The 21,448-nt window shown below is 42.0% G+C and overlaps 1 protein-coding gene across 1 annotated transcript in view; it reads right to left on the bottom strand.

Annotated features, from left to right (window-relative positions):
• Positions 1-21,448, bottom strand: part of DOCK3 (dedicator of cytokinesis 3) — a 412,216-nt gene that overhangs the window by 37,627 nt on the left and 353,141 nt on the right. The window contains exons 27-36 of the mRNA XM_060161726.1: positions 20,956-21,054; positions 15,887-15,981; positions 14,136-14,211; positions 13,541-13,641; positions 13,218-13,276; positions 11,029-11,177; positions 4,479-4,564; positions 2,001-2,027; positions 1,780-1,875; positions 37-97 (exon numbers count right to left, since the gene is read on the bottom strand). Of these exons, the coding sequence (XP_060017709.1) occupies positions 37-97; positions 1,780-1,875; positions 2,001-2,027; positions 4,479-4,564; positions 11,029-11,177; positions 13,218-13,276; positions 13,541-13,641; positions 14,136-14,211; positions 15,887-15,981; positions 20,956-21,054 (849 nt within the window). The remainder of the gene's footprint in view (positions 1-36; positions 98-1,779; positions 1,876-2,000; positions 2,028-4,478; positions 4,565-11,028; positions 11,178-13,217; positions 13,277-13,540; positions 13,642-14,135; positions 14,212-15,886; positions 15,982-20,955; positions 21,055-21,448) is intronic.

The following is a 21,448-nucleotide window of genomic DNA, read 5'->3' on the forward strand; positions in this document are numbered from 1 at the left end:
CGAGGCAGAGAGGAGGAAGAGCCCATATTCTCTCACCATCAGGTTAACAGTGCAGCCGATCTTCTTATTCTCTGTCTCCTCTCCTTTCATGCAATCCCTGGAAGGGAGAGCACAGATGAATGCACAAAGTGGTGCCTCTGGGACAACACAGAGACCTGCAGTGTCACTGAGGCATTAGTATGTCCAAACCCCAGATGAGGATGCTCTCCAACAGAAACTTCTTCCACAGATGAGACTGTACTGTGAGCTCCCTCTAAGCTTTGGACCCACTCCTAGGGTTCAAAGATCTCTGTTCAACTGGACCCCTTGCTCTGGTGGCAGAGTGTAGAGCCCAGATGCTATATCAGGGCATTAAGTAACACCTACCAATGCCTTCAGCACAAAAGAGTATGTCAGTAAAGTAGAAGGTTAAGTCCTCAAGTTTCCAAAAGGGGAGGCACAGAGCTTTCCTTAAAGGGCAGTTTTCATTTTGTAGGACAGTGTTTCATAGAAGCCAAGACACTCTACTCTAGGGACCTACCTTCAGGACCCTGTGGCCACAGCAACCACGGCATAACTGCCATGTACATAATCTCATTCGCTTTTCTCCCTATAGTGTCCTTCCTGTGCACTAGTCTTTGGAATCCCCTCTAACTAGGAGCAGTTGCTTTGGAGCTTTTTTTCTGATTTAGGGGTAGCTTCGGCCAGAGCTGAGCTGCATTCATGCTGAGTAGCGCTGGGTTTAGGAGGGGTCATGGCTGGTCTTCCAGACACAGAACAGCAGGAACACTGAGAATGAATCCTTGCCTAGGGAGGGCAGGGACTGGTCAAAGCCAAGCTCCTCTGGGGAGGAGAAAGGCCTAGCACAAGGGGATGAAAGAGAATGAGAACCAGACTGGTGAATCCAGCAAGAAGCTTCCTGTACACGCAGCTAGCTGGAGTCCCAGATGCTCTCCCTTGGCATCTGCATGACATGTAGCACAGAGAAGACAACTATTGCTTGGGTCTGGGTTTCCTCTATCATTCCTCCTCATTCCTTATCACCTTCCTCTAGGTTCCCAAAAGGCACTCTTAGCTATCACCTGAACTCTACTGACAGAATAACTAAGGCTGCAATGGTAGCATTATTGTTACTTTTAGGCAAAGTCAAAAGCCATGATATGACTGAGAAGGCAGGCTTTCACGAAAAAATGAATTTCACATGAACTCCCAGACTGAATGTATCATAAAGATCTCTGAGCTCACAGGCTGCCTCCTCTAATCTGCGCATGGCCAGGATCAAGGGACAGAAATAAACACATTTTACACAAAGAACGGAGGCATGGAAAAGTTGGGTCCCCCTTCCCTGGAAAAACCAAATGAAAGTCCTCCTGGGTCACACTTCTGTACCAGGTGATATTTTCCTGCCCATCTGCCACATGGCTCTGAGGAAGGTCTGCGCTAAGGACCTAACTTGCTCTGGAGACAGCCTTTCTCTTCCTCTCTGCTGTGCCCATTCCTCTGAGCCTTGACTTTTCTGGATGAAAAGCCAGAAGGCTACATGTCCCTGGGATACCTCCTGGATACACGTGCCCACGTATCGGGGGTAAGCCCAGGAAGCCCTGGCCTACCCCTGGGAGAAGGCTTTCTTCCTCTTTCTCCTTGGCCATCAGGAGATTCCTAATGACTGGTGATGGCACACAACACCAGAACAGTCCTACCTCTCATGGCCACGAGGTCTCAATTTTAAGGTCAGGGGATCCTCCTGCTGGGGAGAGCATCTGACCAGAGAAGAGGTCAGGTAGGTTCCTGAGAAGATACCTGTAGTCAAGAAGGCGTTCCATGAGGCGGGTGACCGAGGTTACAAAGGAAATGCCGGTCTCGCGCCATGTTTCCTGTTCAACTTTCTCCAGCAGGCTATTGGTGGAAGCAAACACAATGCACAATGCATGAGCCTTCCTTGGGCACCAGAGTAAGGTCCCAGAGCCCGTGGGGCCTGTGATGGATCTGGAGACGGCAGACTTACCACACTGCAGTCTTACCTGGGGTAGGGCCCAAACAGCTGGGTTCTACTCCATGCAGCAGAAAGCAAAGACAAAGCAATTACTGAACTGGCCAGCAACCAATGAACACGTCTTCCATTCTCCTGTGCAAGTTCCGAACTGAGGGAGCGGTTTCAAAGCCCCAGCCCCTTTAGGTGTACACACTGTGAGATCTGTTCTGAAGAAGCAGCGGAGTAAGAGTCCACTGAGGGATAGACCTGGCTTTGCCAATTGGCTGGCTGCCTCTATCACTGCTTAGAACCATCCTCAGCAAACATACTAACCAACGTTTTCATGTAAACCAAGGGAAAGATTCCAACCAGTCTTGAGGGCCCAGCGTGAAGGACAGTGAGTCCAGGAGTTACACTGTCATCTTCACTGTCATGGGATACTCCCATGTGAAATGTGCCAGGGCCAAGAGCTAAATGCCCAGGTGCTTTTCTCACTTGCCAGCCCAGGCTCCTGTCACCTCCAGGTAGCCTCTGACTTCTCCAAAGAGCCTGGCTTCTGAGATCCTCTGCCTTTTCACAGTTCTCTCCTAGGGGATGATGACCTAGATGGACTCTTTCTGTTTGCTCTAGTGATTATCTCAGGTCAAGGTCTCACTCCTGATCCTTTTGTACACTGTCCCTAGCTCCCTAAGGTCATGAAAGTCACCTAGAGTGGAAGGCTCAGCCAGGGACCCAGCACTGGGAACTCACACCCACAGCCTGACTGCCGTTAACACTGCAATGATGACAACTGTCTTCCTTGCACACAGCATCTAACTTGAGCTGAGGCTTCTGGGAAAGTGAGGGTTTCCATGTGACCCATTTACTAGAGCGAGAAGGTAGGACCATTGTCTTTCACCTCTGAGCTGCGTGGAAAAAACCACTGTGTTCACATTTCCCAAACTCCGTTCTACAGAGCTCTGCTGTCCTGGAGGACAGAGAGAGGTGTTCTGTGAGCAAAAAAGCATGGAAGATGCTGATCACCACACCTTCCTTTTAGAGAGTTTTCACATCTTTCTAAATATTAAAGGCTTTGAGAAGTCCTATAATACAGAGGCCTGTTCGATTTTATTTAACTGAGTCTTTTCTAAATTGATTAGCCCATGATCCACTCCCACCTCCCCCCAGCATACCTACAAACATCTTCCCCAAACACAAATTGGGAAATGCTGCTCCTTGGTTATCAGTGGCTTTCAGTTCTCAGACGTGAACAGTGTTTATGTAACACTATTTGGTCAGGTAATTATTAATAGTAAGTTATTTTTGTGCTTTTTCCTTCATAGTAAAATCATCAGTTAGTGGCTTAGGAAGAGATTTCTCTTCCTTATTTCCACAATTAGAAACATCTTCAGCTAAAAGAGAAGTACTAAAGGATGGATTCATTTTCACAAATTAAAATTACTTAAATTTCAAATGAATTCACATTTTATTGCATGACTCATCAAGGAACAAAGTAGGCAGGGTGTAGCAGGAAGATTTCCCCCTCTTGAAACTGGAATATCTGGGCTGTACCCCCAGAGCTGCTTCTTACTGGCCATGCAACTGAGGCCATGCTACCACTTCTCTGAGCTCAGTGTCATCACCCCTACTCCTCAGGATAATATCTGCCTTGCCCACCTCACAGGTGTGTTGTGAGGATTAAATCAGATATGTCAACAAATTTTGTACACTGTAAAGTTCTAAGCAAATGTACAGTATTATTATTAGAAAATATATTACAGGCTTATCTTAAAAATGTCACTAAAATAAAGAAAATCTCAAAGCTAGAGATAATGAGTGAGATAGGAGAGGGCTCTAGAGCTGTAAATGTCTTAAAATTTTGTTTTTTAGGAAGATAAAATACCCAACTTTACTATCTCTCTGGGAGGACCACGGCTCTCCTGAGTCCTTCCTTTGGGCTTAGCCCTGTGGCTAGTCCTGTAAGGTCTCTTGGCCTCCATCAACTCAAGACAGAAGCCACAACTGGTGGACCTGGGACCCTTGACATCAGTCAGTACAACCACCCTGTTTCACAAATGGAAACTGGTTTGGAAGGGGGTATAATTTGTTCAAGTCACAAAATTCATGGCAGTGTTTCTCAAGCTGATTGTACATTCTTACAAAGCAGAGATTTAATTCCCTCCCTCCCCCCACCCCGAAATGTCAGCCTTGAGCCCTCATTGAGTCCCCATGAACTGTTTGCCCAACTAGATACAGTACATGGTATGAAGATATACGATGATCCTTTTGCTATCAGCAAATCCAGGAGCTCAGAGTTATCACCTGTCCCTACATCTTTAGTCAACTATGGCAATCCCTGAGAGAGCTTGCTGTCATGATGTCACTTTCTTGTTGACAGAAGGTGAGCACTGCTACCACCAGGAACAACCCTGGTCTCTCCGGATACCCACACTCTGAAGCCTGCCCAGTGCAGGTTGCACCGCTACCCTTCATTAGCCCACTTCACCCCCTCCCCCAACGTGAGGTACTTGGGGCTGAAGCAGCTTACAGCAGGCCGAAGAGCTCCCTGTAGCTCTCATCGCCTTTCCCTTCTGACACCATGCTGTCCAGCTTGTCAATCAGCTCGGCCTCCACCTAGAGGGAAGCAGAGATTTTGTAAACCCGAAGTGACCTCAGAGGAAGGATGGGAAATCCAGCCCCTGTGATAGGTGAGGATGGTGGGGAACTGCTTCCTGATTTTTTCCTTGCACCAAATAAATCCTAGAGAATGCAGGATCTCATCTACAGCACTGAGAAACCACCCTGCCTCCCCAATCAGGAAGGGCTCCCACTCCAGTGGTTTAAATGAGTTGGAACTTACACATACGTCTCAGATACTCTTTTCCCTAGGGGCAAAAGGCAAGGACTCTCTGGTGAGAGAAGTATTTCGGATCCAAAAGAGGCCTTTGTCAAGTGTTTTTCTTTCTTAAAAAATGTCCATTCAAAGGAATTGGTATGTATAAAATACATTTGGTTAGAACTTTACCCTCTATCAGCCAGCCACAAAGAAAGCTTGCTTTGGGAGGCTGGTCCTCACTTTAATGGCTGGCATTAGTCTGGGCTGAGGGAGATGTGTTTCCTTCAGAGAGTCCCCTTCAGGATAAAAGGCTCTATTCTTTGTCCTCACAGGACCTAAAGCCCTTGGAGCTGCCGCCCCTGCCGCTGCCTCGTCACTGGGGCCCCCTGCACTTGTTATTGGATTCTTAAACCATAAGGAGCAATACTGCATTCATTCTTACCTCACTAATCTGCAAGGCATTCAACAGTGCTAAGCCACTTCTCTATCAGGCCTCAATGCATACACTCTGAGGCGAGAAATTAGTTGTAAGTGATGTGAGATAAAAATCTTTTAAGCTGTTCATTAGCCTTTAAAATGTGGTATTGTGCAATTATTTATACAGATTTTTATATAAACAAAAAGTGGCATGGTTGCATTTAATAATGAGCTATAACAAAAGCATTTTCTCACTCCACATAGGGCCAGAGTCCTAAGACGGTGAAATATTAAATTAATAATTGAATTAGGAAATTCATCAAAGGCAGTTACGGTTTCTGAAACCCTATCAGCAGAAAATGAGAATGGATGAATAAATATGGCCCTTTTATAGTGGTCTGGTATGGCCAGGTGGAGACTGTTGTACATTTATGTTTGGCCTAATCAGTCAGCTGCTTGAATATACTTTCCAGAGGAAATACAAAGTCTGAGATCAGAGGTCCTTAGGGATCGAGGCCATCTGCCTTTCTCCGTGTGGAGAAAAGGCACCAGCAGGGACTTGCCTGCTGGGGTCATGTAAAGTCAGGTTGGGATTTCTCATCACACACGCAGGTACAGGTTGTGCTTTCCAGAACAGGGCAAAGTTGGGGAAGGGACCTGGAGCAGCAGAGAGTACAACAGCGCAAATGTGGGTGCAGCAGTTCCCTGGAGTTCTCAAAATGGGTCCCTGGGCCAAAAGCATCAAGTCACCAGAAATCTTGTTAGAAATACAAATTCTCAGGCTCCACTGGATTAAAAACTCAGGGGTTGGGGGGCAGCAGTCTGTGTTTTAATAAGCCCTCCGGGTTGTTCTGATGCCTATTCAAGTGTTAGAACTTCCGTATTAGGCAAAGGAGCTGGTGATGGAAGGATTCAGGGACATTACTTCCTCACTCCCTGCAGTGCTGATAAAGGAAGAAGTTACTAAGAAAAATTGAGAAATCCAAAATGGGACACTGAAGATCAATGTATGCAAAATCAATGTCTCTAAGTTAAACAAATGCTAAGTTCTTCAGATATATCATGTCGTAATTGGTAATACTGATGATTTCAGGTCTGCGGAGTTACTTTTATTTTATAAAACCAATATTCCTGAAGTGACACCTTGTTATTCATTCAACAAACATTTGTCCTGTGACATAACCAGCTGCCTACTTCTGTACAAAATATTTATCTATGCCTAAATTTCTGCATTTATGAAATGGTAATGGTGGTTAACATTCCTCTTCAGTGTCACTGTGCCCTAGCTCTTGGGAAGTGCTCAATGAATGTTAGTTTTGATTTTCATCTTCATGAACCCACCATGTCTCAGGCATGGGTTCTAAGAAATAAAAGCACAAGAAATGGTCCTGGCCCCAATAACTCATCATCTGGTAGAGGAGGCAGGGATAACAGCTAACACAGCTCAGCATGGGCAGTGCTTAGATGGGGCACACACAGAAAGTGGCCTGGGGTCTGAGTAGTCTACAGACAACAGAGGTTGTTAGAGAGACATAGTGCTGTAAAAACTTAAGAAACGTTTTTACTCTTTGATACAACAATTACAGGTGAGAGATTTATCTAAAAAAGTAACTTAAAATGGATATGTTTTTTGTAATGTTAACAGCAAAAATTTGGAATGAACCTAAGTTCCTAAAACTATGAGACTGGGAATTCCCTGGTGGTCCAGTGGTTAGGAGTTGGCAGACTTGGTGCTTTCACTGCCATGGGCCCCAGTTCGATCCCTGGTTGGGGAACTAAGATCCCTCAAGCTACAGGGCACAGCCAAAAAACAAATAAACAAACAAAAAAAACCAAAAGCCCCACAAAACCTAGGAGTCTGATTAAATACACTGTGGTCCAAGCTATGCAGTGGAATACCACGTAGCCTCTAAACTGACAGTGTGGTGCAGAGAAGCATTAACTGACATGAAGGATAGTGATGACAAGGTGCTACTAAAAAAGGGAGATTAAAAACCAATATACACAATGGTTCCAAAAAAACCAATGTACACAATGATTCCATTTTTTAACTTAAAAAACTCTATGCATTGGGAAAAAAAGACGTGCCTAGCCCCTCTCTCCCGCAAGTTACTAACAGTACAATTATGAGTTATATCTTTTCACTATAGCTTATTTGCATTTTAATTTTTCTATATTAAATAAGTATTGTTTTTATAATTAGAAGAAGTATTTATAGTAGGTGGTAAGAAGTAGGGGAGGAGTTAATAGAGCCAAAGCTGTGGAAAGCACAACTAGAACCAAGACCAAAAAGTCAATTGGACTTTAATGATTAAAAAGTTATTCGAGAGAGCAATGTCAACAAAAGTGGGTGCACAATATACATTAGACTGAACTGATAGGAGGGTGGGAAGTGGAAATGTGGGGATGAAAAGAGTAGACTACTCTTTTAAAATATGTAATGGCAAAGGGAAGCAGCAGCAAGATTTTTTTAACCAGGGACAACGAGGTTTACATGGCTTGCTGGATATCAGTTATTCATGACAGTCTTATTGGAGGAAAAAATGCTACCCATCAGCTGAGTCTTGATGTGTGAGCCAAATGAGCTCCAACTTAGTCTTCCACAAAGCTAACCTTCCTTATTCAGTGTTAGTGATGGTTAAGTACAGCCCAGCTCTTCTTTAAGTAGACTCAGATGACCCATGGTGCAGTTCCACAATGTCATCTACTTCTTGGTAACCAGGTTCTCTCATCAGGCAGTTGTGCATTTTGCACAATTAGAAGGCACATGTTGTGCCAACATAGAAAAGCAACAGTTCTTTTCTGTTTGAAGTTATTATTTCCTGAAGTTCTGAAGGCAATAGAGCTTCACACTCTAAAAATGGATTCTTATCTTAAATTACTATTTACTCAAGATAGAGAGCATCTATGAAAAACCTAGAACTAGCATCATACTTCAGTGAAACACTGAATGCTCTCCCCTAAGGTTAAGAACAAGGCAAGGAAAAAAAAAAAAAAAAAGAACAAGGCAAGGATGTCTACTTTTATCACTCTTATTTAACATCAGACCAGAGGTCCTAGCCAGTGCAATGAGGCAAGAAAAAGAAATAAGAGGCTTACAGATTAGAAAGGAAGGAATAAAACTGTGTCTTTTCACAGGTGATAGGATTATCTAAATATAAAATCACAAGGAATCTACAAAAAAGCTTCTAGAACTAATAAGTGAGTTTAGCAAGGGTGGAGGATACTATGTTAATGTACAAAGCAATTGTATTTCTATATAATAGCAACAAACAACTGAAAATTTAAAATTTTAAATCAGAATAATTTATAATAGCACCAAAAAGCCCAGAAAATACTTACATATAAATCTAACAACATGTGCAAGATCTGTATGCTGAAACTACAAAACATTAATGAAAGAAATCAAAGAACACCTAAATAAATGGAGAGATATACTGTCTTCAAGGACTAGAAGTATTTATTAAGTACTATTAAGATATCAGTTTTCCCAATTTGATCGATCTATAGATTACAATGCAATCCCAATCAAAATCCAAGCAGGAATTTTTATAGATACTGACACGCTGATTCTAAGATTTATAAGAAAAGGAACTGGAATAGCTAATACAATATTGAAAAAAAAAACAAAGTTAGAGGATTCACACAACCTAATTTTAAGACTATAAAGCTACCATAATAAAGACTACGTGGTATGGTGACAGATTAGACATATAGATCAATGGAAAGACTAGTGAGTCCAGGAAGAGAACCACATGCCTATGGTCAATTGATTTTCAACAAAGAATATAGTCTTTTCAACAAAAGGTGCTGGACATCCACATGGAAAAAGGAAAAATAAAAAGCCTTGACCCATACTTCACACCTATACAAACATTACCTCAAAACAGATCATAGATCTAAATGTAAAATTATAAACCTTCTAGAAGAAACAAAAGAGAAAAATTTTATGGTCCTGGGTTAGGCAAAGAGTTCTCATATATGATCCCAAAAGCACGATCCATACAAGAAAAATAATGATCAATTGGACTGCATAAAAATTAAAAACTTTTGTTCTGTGAAAAACATTGTTTAGCAAATGAAAAGACAAGCTAAGAGAAAATATTGGTAAATCATATATTCAACAAAGGACTTATGTTCAGAATGTATAAAGAACCCTAAAAACTCAACAATAAGAAAACAAACAGCCCAATTAAAAATGAACACAAGTTTTGAATAAAATCATTTCACCAAAGAAGATACAAAGATAGCAAATAAGCACATTAAAAGACGTTCGGCATCATTAGTCATTAGGGAAGTGAAAATTAAAACCACAGTGATATACAACTACACACCTATTAGAATGGCTAAAATAAACAAAGAGATAATATCAAATTCTGATGAGTATATGGATCAACTGGAACTTTCACACACTGCTGTAGGGATTTCAAAATGGTATAGTCACTTTGGAAAACAGTTTGATAGCTTATAAAGTTAAATATACATCTACCACAATATCCAACAATCCTACTCCTAGGTATTTACCTAAGAAAAATGGAAGTCTATATATTCATACAAAACCTGTAAAGAAAAGTTTTTCAGAAGCTTTATTCATAATCACCAAAAAGTGTAAATAACCCAAATGTCTTTCAAATGGTGAATGAATAAACTGCAATGGCATACTACTCAGCAATAGAAAAACTGATACATTTAACAAAATGGATAAATCTCTCAAAGGCATTATGTTAAGTGAAAGAAGTCAGTCTCAAAAGGCTACAGTCTACATGATTCCCTTTACATGACATTCTGGAAAAGGCACACATAGTGAAGGAGAATAGATCAATGCCTGCCATGGTTAAAGGGAAGGGAAGGGTTTGACTACAAAGGGGCAGCAAGATGGAATTTTTAGCAATTAAAAAAATCTTGACTGTGGTAGTGGTTACATGACTTTATGTGTTTACCAAAATTTACAGAGTTGTAAGTCCCAAAGACTGAATTTTACTCTTTGTAAATTTAAAAATTACTGTTTGCCTGGTCTGTTCCTCACTGTTACAGTCACTCACTCTAAGAGCACTGGTTCATCCCAGAATCACAGGGTTGGGAGGGAGCTTAGTGGGGAACTGGTTATAGTCCCCAAGCCAAAGTAGAAATTTCTCCTCGAGGCCTACAGGGAGCTTCTGTTTGAGAACCACCAGCAAAGAGGAACTCCCCATCTCTGAAAGCAGGCCAGCTTACAGTAAATAACTTGTTACTAGCAAATTATTTCTTTTATTAGCTAAAATTGGCTTTTCTACCACTGTTTTCTACCTATTGTTCCTAATCCTATTCCCTGGAGCTCTAGATAAAAGGGCAGGGGCCATCTCCTCCACCTTAGGGGTGGCAGAAGAACTGCACAGAGGGACAACCTGAAGTCAGTCAGAAGCCAAGGGCTTACACCTCATGGACCCACCCCTCTGTGCAGGAGTCTGTGAAATTCTAGGCTATGAGAAGTCATCTGGTCTGGGCTCTAGCCTTAGAAATGCCCAGACCACACACACTGGGGAACCTCCAGAGAGAAGAGACAACACTCCCAGGACCTCGTCCTGAATGAAGCTGGGAGGTTACAGTCTGTCATTCTCTCCTTGATCAGAAAGTTCCTTTCACATGATGTTCAATTCCTTTCCTCTGATTCTTTTCTGGCCTCTAACTTCATGAAGAAAATCCACAAATCAATTCTGGCCAGTAAGTAAAGGAAACCCTTGAACAGGATGGCCAAGTTACAGCCTACTTCCGCTGGAACTATAGCCAGGCATCTGGATCACGTGCCTGGGCAAAAGGGGTCCATTCCAGGGGAGAGCACCCTTAACACTGCCAGGTGTTGTCTTACCTGTTTGAAGTTGCCATTTTTCCTTTGCTCCCAGTCCATCATGTCATGAAAGATTGGAATCATGATATTCCGCACTTCTGGCTGTGGGACCAGTGTCACACCCAGAAAAGGACCAATCATTCCCGGAATAAAGTGGATCTTATGTTCACCTGAATAGCAAAACCCAACAGATATTAGTTTATGCTTGCTTTGCTCCTTCCATAGAAGCTTCCCAAGTGGGGCCACAACACATGATTTGATCTTCACTGGAAGCATCTGAGAGCATAGCAAGCTCTCCCCTATAGATTTCTGAGATACCCGCTTCTCTTGGCTTTTTAGAGTTCATGGATTAAACTGGCCCAGTACAGTTAAAACAAACTTTCAACAGGCACAAATTCTTTCCAAAGAATTTACTGGGAGGTTCTACAAACTATCTGAAAATCATTCTGAGGTCAAGCAACAGAGTTCACTACTCTAGACAGAATAGGATTTCTGAGTACACTGTAATAGTTTCAGATAATCTGTTCATAGTGTTTATTTAGCAAGGAAAATTCATCTATTTCTGCTTAAACACAATGCACTATCCCTGGGGTTTCTGCCTCTAGCCCAGGGGCATTTAAGTGATAAGGATGTTCAGTCCCAGGTCCAGCCACTAGTGATCTGAAATCCATAGGCCTCTTCACTGCCTGTGCTCAAGTGTGCCCAAGAGGCCCCCTCCTGAGTTACCAGGAGCCTCCTACACAGCCCTACCCTGACAGACTGGCTGAGAGACTCTCTGTGCACCCTCCAACCCCCACCCCTTGTCTTCACACTGCATTTTTGATGGTAGCGTTAAATTTATTCAGACCAGCTTGGCTCACCCCTCAGTTTTCTTAATGAGGCCTTTCCATGGGAAGTGTGTGGTGTGACTCTTCCTGTGATTAGCTTGTCATTTGGGGCATGCTCCCAGAAGCCAAGGCTAGTCTTGAAGACCATGGGAGAACTTTTCTTTGTAATGGTAAAGCGAGTGAACCATCTTCCAGAGCTCTGCTTTCTGTCCTTCAGAGACTAAGGGGACAAACTGTGGACCTGTGCAGTGACTGTTATGGTCAAGTAGAACTAGAAAATGTCATTTCCACCCAAAACAATGAAGCAGGAATGGCTTTATCAGGCAAGTTTGACATGTTTTTTGATTTCTTCCATGTTAAAAGCCTATTTAAAGAGCAACTGTTAGTTCTGAGGCAGATTCTGCATATTCCAATCTTGGTATATGGTACAGTTGCTAGTCCCATGTGTTCCTGGGAATTTCAGAGTCATCTTCGGGGTTAAAATCTATACCTGGACCATGCCGGATGCAGGGAGTAAGAGTACTGAAGCTAGAAAGCTGGTTTGGGGAAACGCACCTCCATTCATGGACGGAAGGCCCTAGTGTGGGCAGGAATGCCTTGCACCTTGCCTGCTGCCTCTAGAGCTGTGACTGGGATGGTTAATGGAGAACGATAAGATTTTATGGCCATCATTCCTAAGACTTCAGAGCCATGAGCTTAGTTGAAAGCAGCCTTCACTAGGAAGAAGAGCAGCAGCTTCTCAATCATCCTGACAGGCCACTAAGAAGCCTATAGTATCAGAGGATGGCCCACCTAGTCACCAGGGCAATCCAAGGATTCTACCAAAACCTGACAATCTGAGATCCAAACCAGTGGATCTTAGAGAAGCTGTAAAGAAAGGAGATGAAGATCAATCTCACCGAGGCTGCAATTCCTTTCTTACACGCAATTGGCAGCAGGAACCTCGTCTGGATGCCTGAATACCAGAGACCCAAGAAGTGTTTCAATCTTTATTAAAATGAATAGCTGCCCTTGCTCATGTGCTGGCTATCTCCAAGATCTATGCTTGTGGGCCTGTATCATCTGGACTGGGACATGAAGAGCACAGAGGATCTTATAGTCTTATAGCCTCATCTTCTTTTTTTCCTTTTGACTTTTGTTCTCAAAAAAGGGATTGTGCATATGTATTACTGGGGTCTTATTTCTCAGCTTAACTCTCCCTGCCAAGGGCTTTGTGCACATGTGCTACACTATACCATCCATCTGAGGTGTTATGTTAAAGATATGTAAAGATCTCTTGGGTCTGAATTAACATTCACAAAACCTGGGGGAAGTAATTAGTCTTGTCACTTTTTATTTGGCTATGCAATATGTGTAAGGGAAAAATATGGAGAAAAGACCTACCCAAATTCTGCCACATGCTGAACAGTTCATAAGCCATCATCACACGCATGTCCCCATACCTGGGAATAGAACACAGGAACCAGCTATTAGTGGGAGAAGGTTCAGGAAGATGGGGCTACAAACCCCAGGAGGCCAGTACTTCAGCACTGTTTCTAAAGCTTCCCAAAATACTAAGTTTTTTGGCTCTCAGCTGAATTCTTATACTTGGCTCCTTGGGAGGCTACCTCAGTGAGAACCATGTGGACTTCTTAAGAAGCCCCTTATGGAAACATAACCCCATCTGGGCACATGGTAGGAAGATGAATAAGAGACATATGGCTTACTTATCTAGAATCTTCTTCCTCTTGGTGGAAGTAATGATTTCTAGCTGAAGGCTTGGCTGATTTATGAACAGAACTGCCAGGCTAAAATAAGAATTCCACACCTAGAGAGAGAGAGAGAGAAAGAGGAAATATGTGAAAGCCTGAGTCCTTAACCTTGCAAGGAGAGATTCTAAATATATGCATGTAGCACAGAATTCATTTTACAGTGTTAAGATCTTGATTTTTAAAAAAATATCTTTGCAAACAGGACTCCCCCCCACCCCCCGCTTTCTTGACTTCCCTGAAACCAGTAGTGTTGATTCTGGACTAGAAAACAAACTCATGGATGTCTGGCTCCCAACACCTCCAACAGGGGTCTTCTAGGTCATACTCTAATTACTAGCAAGCTTGGAAACTGTTTGATACTATGAACATATTAAGAAAGCCCCCAGCCACCTAGCAGACACCTAGCTGAATCCTTCTCAAATTCCTGACCTACAAACTTGTGAGCAAAATAAAATGGTTGTTTTAAGTAAAACAAAAACGAAACAGTGAGCTTGGTTTCTGGCTTTCTAGGGTTATTACAAAGACAGTGATGGGTTTTAGGAGCTCCTACCTTAAAGTCGAAGTCTGTCTCTGTGAAATTCTTGTGCAGTGCAGAAGACAGGTACTGGACTGTAGTGACTATAATACTGCAGTAAGGGAACAAGGTGTTGGCAGAGTTAAAAGACTAATGATGGCATCCTATGGCTTAGCATCAACCGCCTATGGCCCGTGTGCAAACTTCTAGAGTACAACTAGCTCTCGTGTAAGATGTGACTTTAAAGGAGAGAGAGAGATGGCACAAACCCCACAAAAAACCCATCTTGGAGAAATGCCCCACCAGTTGGTTCTAGACCTAGCTCTGCCATTACCTGGCCTTGGTACTACTTCTCTCTGGGCCCCAGTTTCCCTGCCTATAAAAGGAGGGGAGTGAGGTTTAATGGTTCTTCAAGGTTTCTTCCAGTTCAAAGAGTGATTCTAGTATTTTGGGGACCTTGGATAATGAACATATATTATGACCACCAGAGGACTTAGAGTAGCATTCTATTATTTTACTTGATAATAATGGTTTATAGTTATTAAACCTCTACTTTTAACATATACTATTATTTTCATGTATAAGTCATTTGATTTCAGCCTTTGATCTAGAATATCACTTTCACTTTTCACCTGGGCACATTTAAGGGGCAATGGGAGGCTGATTTGCTAGAACCAAGGGCACAGGTCAAGGGAGGGAGAAAGTGAGGTGGGACAGGCAGGTAAGGGTTTGATTACAGAGGGTGTTGGATGCCTGGCAAAGGAGCTTACATCCGAAGCCTTGGTGCAGAAGAGGGGCAAGGCAAAAACAGTGCATTAGAGAGACTAGTTACCAGCAAACAAATTTGAAAAGTAAAAGCTTTGAAGGAAGAGGCTGCTCCTGCAGAATGGGCTGGAGAGGGCCTGACTAGAGCTAAGAGAAACAAGAGGGGATCAAATGGAAAATCCACTATTTAAGGAAATATCTGTGCAACTCTGTTTAGAACCCTTCTTCTGTTCTGTATAAAATGTTTGCAGTTTTGAAAAAAGAAAAAAGAGTGCTATAAAAGGTACAAAGTAGAAAGACCATGCTGACACCTTGGTAATATAGCTAACATAAATAATTTCACCACACTGCATAAGGTCAACATGAAAGGCAGATCAGAGGGAGCGGGCAGTAGACTAGAGAGTGGAGGCCAAGTGGCCTTCTCCCACAAGCACCTTACCACCCACATTACTTGTCTGGTTTGTCAGTTAGAAGCACAGCGTAGAAATATGAATGGGGCAGACAATTTGGGGTCAGCCTTAGAGTGAATTCTGTGGCCAGCATTAGAAGTGGTCAGACAGAGCCTCAAAGCCAGGTCTCAGGTGGGTAATTAGCACTTGTTGTGGGAGGCAAGCAGTGTCTGGCAGACAACACAAATCAAATCAAGAGGAGGCCTTGGGATACTGCCTGAAATTACAGAGCAACAGAGGCCAATGAACAGGCCCTTCTCAAGGAGGAACCCTTCTCTGGGTATTATATTTCTCATTCTTAAAAGTTCCTTTTCTATCCTTACCATGACATCGTCTGCCAGGCACTTAGATTCCAGTTTTAAACTATCTTTGACTATTCCTTCTCCGTGAACTTTGGTAAATGGCCAAGTCCTGCTGATTGTGTCTCCAAACATTTTCACATTTGCCCTCTCCTCTCTGTCCCCATGGCTTTGACCTTGATTTCTGACTTGCTTTTTCTCTCACACATATACACACTCTCCTTTGTCTGGGAACAGTTCTGTGGATGCTGGCGCAGGGCCCTTCCACACTCACTTGCTTGTGAGAAGTCTCATCACCATCCAGTCCCGAGGAAAGACACTCATCTTCATCAGGTTCCGGAACACACAGAAAATCTTCAGCAGAAATTCCTGGTCCAAGAGGAAAATCTGATGTGAGACACCATACCTCTACCACTGCAGCAGACATTTCCTCAACAGGGCTCTCCAGACCTCTAGACCATGAAAATGTATGGGACCAGTAGGTGATACTCTGGTTCCCTTTGTGAGCTGCTTTTCTCTTAGAGGGCTGCATGAGAGTGAGGTCTGGGCACTCTCATAGGCCAGTGCCAAACTGGGTAGAAGAGATGCACTATACCCACTCAGCCCAGTGCCTAACGACCAAAGCACAGGGGGTCCAGCAGAAATGGTATCCACCAGAGTCCATCGTTCTCAATCTTTGGGGCATGACCCCTGAGCACTTGACTGTAAGAACTTGCTTTCCTGGATGTTAAGAACGCATTGACAACAGAAGCACTTTAGGGATAGCAGAGTAAGTACCTCCAAAAATGTGCTCCTCCATGAAAGCAATGAGAACAGTCACAAAGACTGGTTAATGAAAGGCTTGCAACAATAAGAAGTGTTATTTAAGAAAAATGGTTGAATCTCAGTAGGAAAAGTGAGCTTTATTGTGTTTTAACTTTCCTCATTCCCATCCCCTCTCTCTCCCTATCTTCAGGGTATCCTTGAAAACAAGCAGCTGTAGAACCATGGTAGTAGTAAAACCCAGCACCCTAGCAGTCACTAGAAGGGACAAAATGGTTTTGGAGCTCCCCAAAAAGTGCCATCCCAAGAGAATTGTTACTGTTTGATCTGTTAGGCAGCAACCTGGGAAAGCCCCATTCAGAGGGCTTAATTGACTGGACTCAGAGTTCACTAAGTGAGAAAAGCCTTATCCGTAGTGCAGCTGTTGAAAACATCATCCATAATAATTTAACATCCCAGCTGCACGAAGCAATCATATCAATTGGGACAAACAAGAGAGTGGCCAAAACACTTAAAAGAAAAATCTGGGTAATGAGACATACACTTGGGGCTTTGAAAAGCTCTGACATATTCCTAGGAATCTAGAAGGCCACATATGTGTGCAGGGCTGTACACATCCCCAGAAAAGACCTAAGAAGCCTAATCTGTCACCTCTGGCTGACTTTGAGGCTCTATGCAAGCAAGAAGTGAAGGCTAAGGCAGCAACGTAAACTGCTGAAGCACTGAAGGTGAGCCCCAACCCCACACAGAGACACTTAGTGAAGTGGAAGACTCATTGATTTAAGGTGTTTAAGGAAATCTCTGTCTACTTATTAGCTTATCATTAAGCTAACTGAATGAAAACTTCAGGGGCTGCACACAACAAAAGATGCAGACATTAAAGAATTAGTCCAGGAAAGTCACTAAACAAACAAATATCAACAACAAAAATGAAACAACAACAAACCCTGGGGATGTGGGCAGGGGGAAGGGAATCTGATTACCAGACTTGCTACATTATTTAAATTGTCCAGTTTTCAACAAAGAAATTATAAGATGTGAAATGAAACAGGAAATTATGGAAACATACATAAGACAGATATAAAACAAATAGCAAAATGGCAGGTGTAAATCCTCTTACTGGTAATTACAACAAATGTAAATGGGTTAAGCATTCCAATCAAAAGGCAGAGACAGGAAGAATGGATTAAAAAATGAACATGATCCAATTGTATGTTATCTACAAGATACATAAATACTTCAGATTCAAAGACATAAATATATTGAATGTAAAAGGATAGACAAATATATACAATGAAAATAGTACCCAAAAGAAAACTGGTGTGGCTATGTTAACATCAAACAATATAGACTTTAAGAAAAATTGTTAATAGAGATTAAAAAGAACATTTTATAGTGATAAAGGAGTCAGTGGATATGGAAGACATAAACATAAATGCACTTAAAAGAGAGCCTCAAAATACAGGAAGCAAAACCTAACAAAACTGAAAGGAAAAACAGACAATTCAACAATGACAGTTGGAGGCTTTAATGTACCATTTTCAATAATGTATAGAACAACTAAATAGAAGATCATCAAGGAAAAAGAAATCTTGAATGGGACTTCCCTGGTGGTCCAGTGGTTAAGAATCTGCCTTCCAATGCAGGGGATGTGAGTTCAATCCCTGGTCAGGGAACTAAGATCTCACATGCCACGGGGCAACTAAGCCTGCGTGCTCTAGAGCCCATGCACCACAACTAGAAAGCCTGCGCACCGCAACTACTGAGCCCGTGTGCTCTGGAGCCCACGTGCCACAACTAGAGAGCCCGTGTGCTGCAACTACTGAGCCCACACACTCTAGAGCCTGTGCATCGCAACTATAGAGAAGTCCGCATGCCGCAATGAAAGATCCTGCATGCTGCAACTAAGATCCTGCGTGTCACAACTAAGACTTGACGTAGCCAAATAAATAAATAAATATTTAAAAAGAAATCTTGAACAATACTATATACTAACTAGACCTAACTGACATCTATACAACACCCCATCCAACAAGAGCAGAATACACACATTTTTCTAAAATGCACACAGAAGGACATGTGCATTCTCTTCTTTAGGGTAGACCATGTTAGACCATAAAGAAAGCCTCAGTAAATTTAAAAGAACTGAAATCACACACAGCATGCTCTCCAACCATCATGAAAGGGAGTTAGAAATCAATAAGGAAAGAAGGAATCAAGAAGGAAATATAGGAAAATTTTTTTAAATGTGGAATGAAACAGTACACTCCCAAATAACCAATGCACCAAAGAAGGAACCACAAGGAAATTAGGAACAGCTTTGACATGAAAAAAGGGAAAACATATCAAATCAAAACTCAAGGGATGAAAAAACAAAACAAAACAAAACTTAAGGGATGAAGCTAAAGATTATAGCTGTAGTGCCTATATTAAAAAGAAGAAAGATCCCAAATCAATAAACTACATTACACCTTAAGAAACTAGAAAAAGAAGAACAAACTAAAGTAAGCAGAAGGAAGGGAATAATAAAAATTAGAACAGAAATAAATGAAATAGAGAAGAGGAAAATAGAGGAGAAAATGAAACCAAAAGCTGGTTCTTTGAAAAGATAACAAAATTGACAAATTTTAGCTAGTCTGACCAAGAAAAAAAAGGAGAGAGAAGACTCAAATTACTAAAATTAAGGATAGGACTTCCCTGGTGGCGCAGTGGTTAAGAATCCATCTGCCAATGCAGGGGACATGGGTTCGAACTCTGGTCCGGGAAGATCCCACATGCCGTGGAGCAACTAAGCCTGTGTACCACAACTACTGAACCTACACTCTAGAGCCCGCAAAACACAACTACTGAGCCCGCATGCTGCAATTACTGAAGCCTGCGCGCCTAGAGCCCGTGCTCTGCAACAAAGAGAAGCCCCTGCAATGAGAAGCCTGCGTACCACAATGAAGAGTAGCCCCTGCTTGCCATAACTAGAAAAAGCCCGCTTGCAGCAATGAAGACCCAATGCAGCCAATAAATTAATTAAAAATAACTAAATAATAAATAAAAATTAGGGATGAAAGAAGGGATATCATTACTAATGTTACAGAACTAGAAAGGTTTATAAGGGACTACTATGGACCAAATGCATGCCAACAAATAATATAATCTAGATGAAATGGACAAATTCTTAGAAAGATACAAACTACTAAAATTCATTTAAAGAAGAAACAGAAAATTTGAGTAGACCTATCATAAATGAAGAGATCAAATTAATAACTGAAAAGCTTCACACAAAGAAAAGCACAGGACCAGATGACTTCACTGGTGAATTCTACCAAATGTTTAAGTTAGAATTAATACCAATACTTGTCATTTTAATTATATCCACTTTGAAAGTGAAGCAGTATCTTACTGTGGTTTTGATCTGCATTTCCCTAATGACTAATGATGTTGAACATCTTTTCAACTGTGTACTGACCATTTACATATATTCTTTGGGGACATGTCTATTAAAATCCTTGGCTCATTATTAAATTGGGTTATTTGTCTTTTTATTGTTGAGTTGTAAGAGTTCTTTATATAATAGATACAAGTCCTTTATTAGATTCATGCTTTGCCAATATTTTCTTTCATTTGTGGGTTGTCTTTAACTTTCTTGATGGTGTCCTTTGAAATACACAAGTTTTAAATTTTGGTAAAGTCTAACTTACCTATTTTATCTTTTGTTGTTCCTACTTTTGGTGTCAAATCTCAGAAACCACAGCTAAACCCAAGGATTTAAAGATATACTCCTATGTTTCCTTCTAAGAGTTTTACAGTTTAGCTTTTACAAATAGGTCTATGATCCCTTCTGAGTTAATTTTTTATATGGTGTGAAGTAGGGGTACAATTTCATTCTTCTGCATGTAGGTATCAAGTTGTCCCAGCACAATTTGTTGAAAAGACTCTTCTTTCCTCATTGAAACTGTCTTGGCACCATTATTGAATATCAATTGACTGTAAATATAAAGGTTTATTTCTGGACTCTCAATCCAATTCCACTGTTATCTGTCTAACTTTAGGCCAGTACCAATCTTGATTACTGTTATTTTGTTGTAAGTTTTGAAACTGGGAAGTGTGAATCCTCCAATTTTGTTTTCTTTTTCAAGACCATTTGGTTATTCTGAGTTCCTCACATTTCCATATGAATTATAGATCAGATTATCACTCTGCAAAAAGACAGCTGGAACATTGATAGGTCTTGTGAAGCCTGTTTCATGAGCAATCTACAAATCATCTGTTGAGTTCATAAGAAAGGGAAGAGTCCTGGTTTGCTGACAACCAGTGTAGCCCAGAGTAGCCTCTCATAGAGGCACATGGTCACAGGGCTGCTATCAGTCAGGGAAAACTTGCCAATGTTACTGGGGTCTGGATCTATGGGAATATTGCTGGCTTTCAGCTTCTGGAAGCCATGCAGTCAGATGTAAAGTGAGGCTGGTACATCTTATACCTTGGCAACACTGGCCATTTGCACTCACCCTCTGGCAGGGGAAAGACTCCTGGGCAGTCTTAGCTGCATGCTTCCTTTCCCGGGTGAAAGATCAATGTTTTTCTGCCTACCTTGAGCTCATCTTTGCTCTGGAAGTTGTCCAGGAGGTGCTGGTAATGGGTGTCACACATCTGGCGGAGCAATGAGAGAAGGCAGGACACATACTCGCCCTGGGGACCAACCCAAAAAACACTTAGCAGAGCCAATGACAAGAGCTGTGTTCCCCCAATCCACAGAGGGCAAGGAGAGAAGGAAGGGTCTAAGATGGCCCCAATGATCATGAAAGGGAAGGTGACAACTCTGGCCCTGAAAATGAATTTTCTTTTCAGCTAAGGGGGGCCTGAAGGGTTGGGAATTTTAATAAGACCTCTGCAGCATGGGGCTAATTGAAAAACCTTAACCTATAACAAAGAAGTACTGCCAAGTAAGACAGATATTCTAGCTTTTTTCCTAGGAAAGTTTTGGCTTCACAGTCCTTTGTCATTATATGTTGCCAGGGTACCATACAGAAGTCTGGAGGGGCTACTGGGAACAGGGCTCTCAGCCTTCTCTGGACAGAATCTG

The sequence above is a fragment of the Lagenorhynchus albirostris genome, chromosome 10 (genome assembly GCF_949774975.1).
Source record: "Lagenorhynchus albirostris chromosome 10, mLagAlb1.1, whole genome shotgun sequence".
NCBI classification, from domain to species: Eukaryota; Metazoa; Chordata; class Mammalia; order Artiodactyla; family Delphinidae; genus Lagenorhynchus; species Lagenorhynchus albirostris.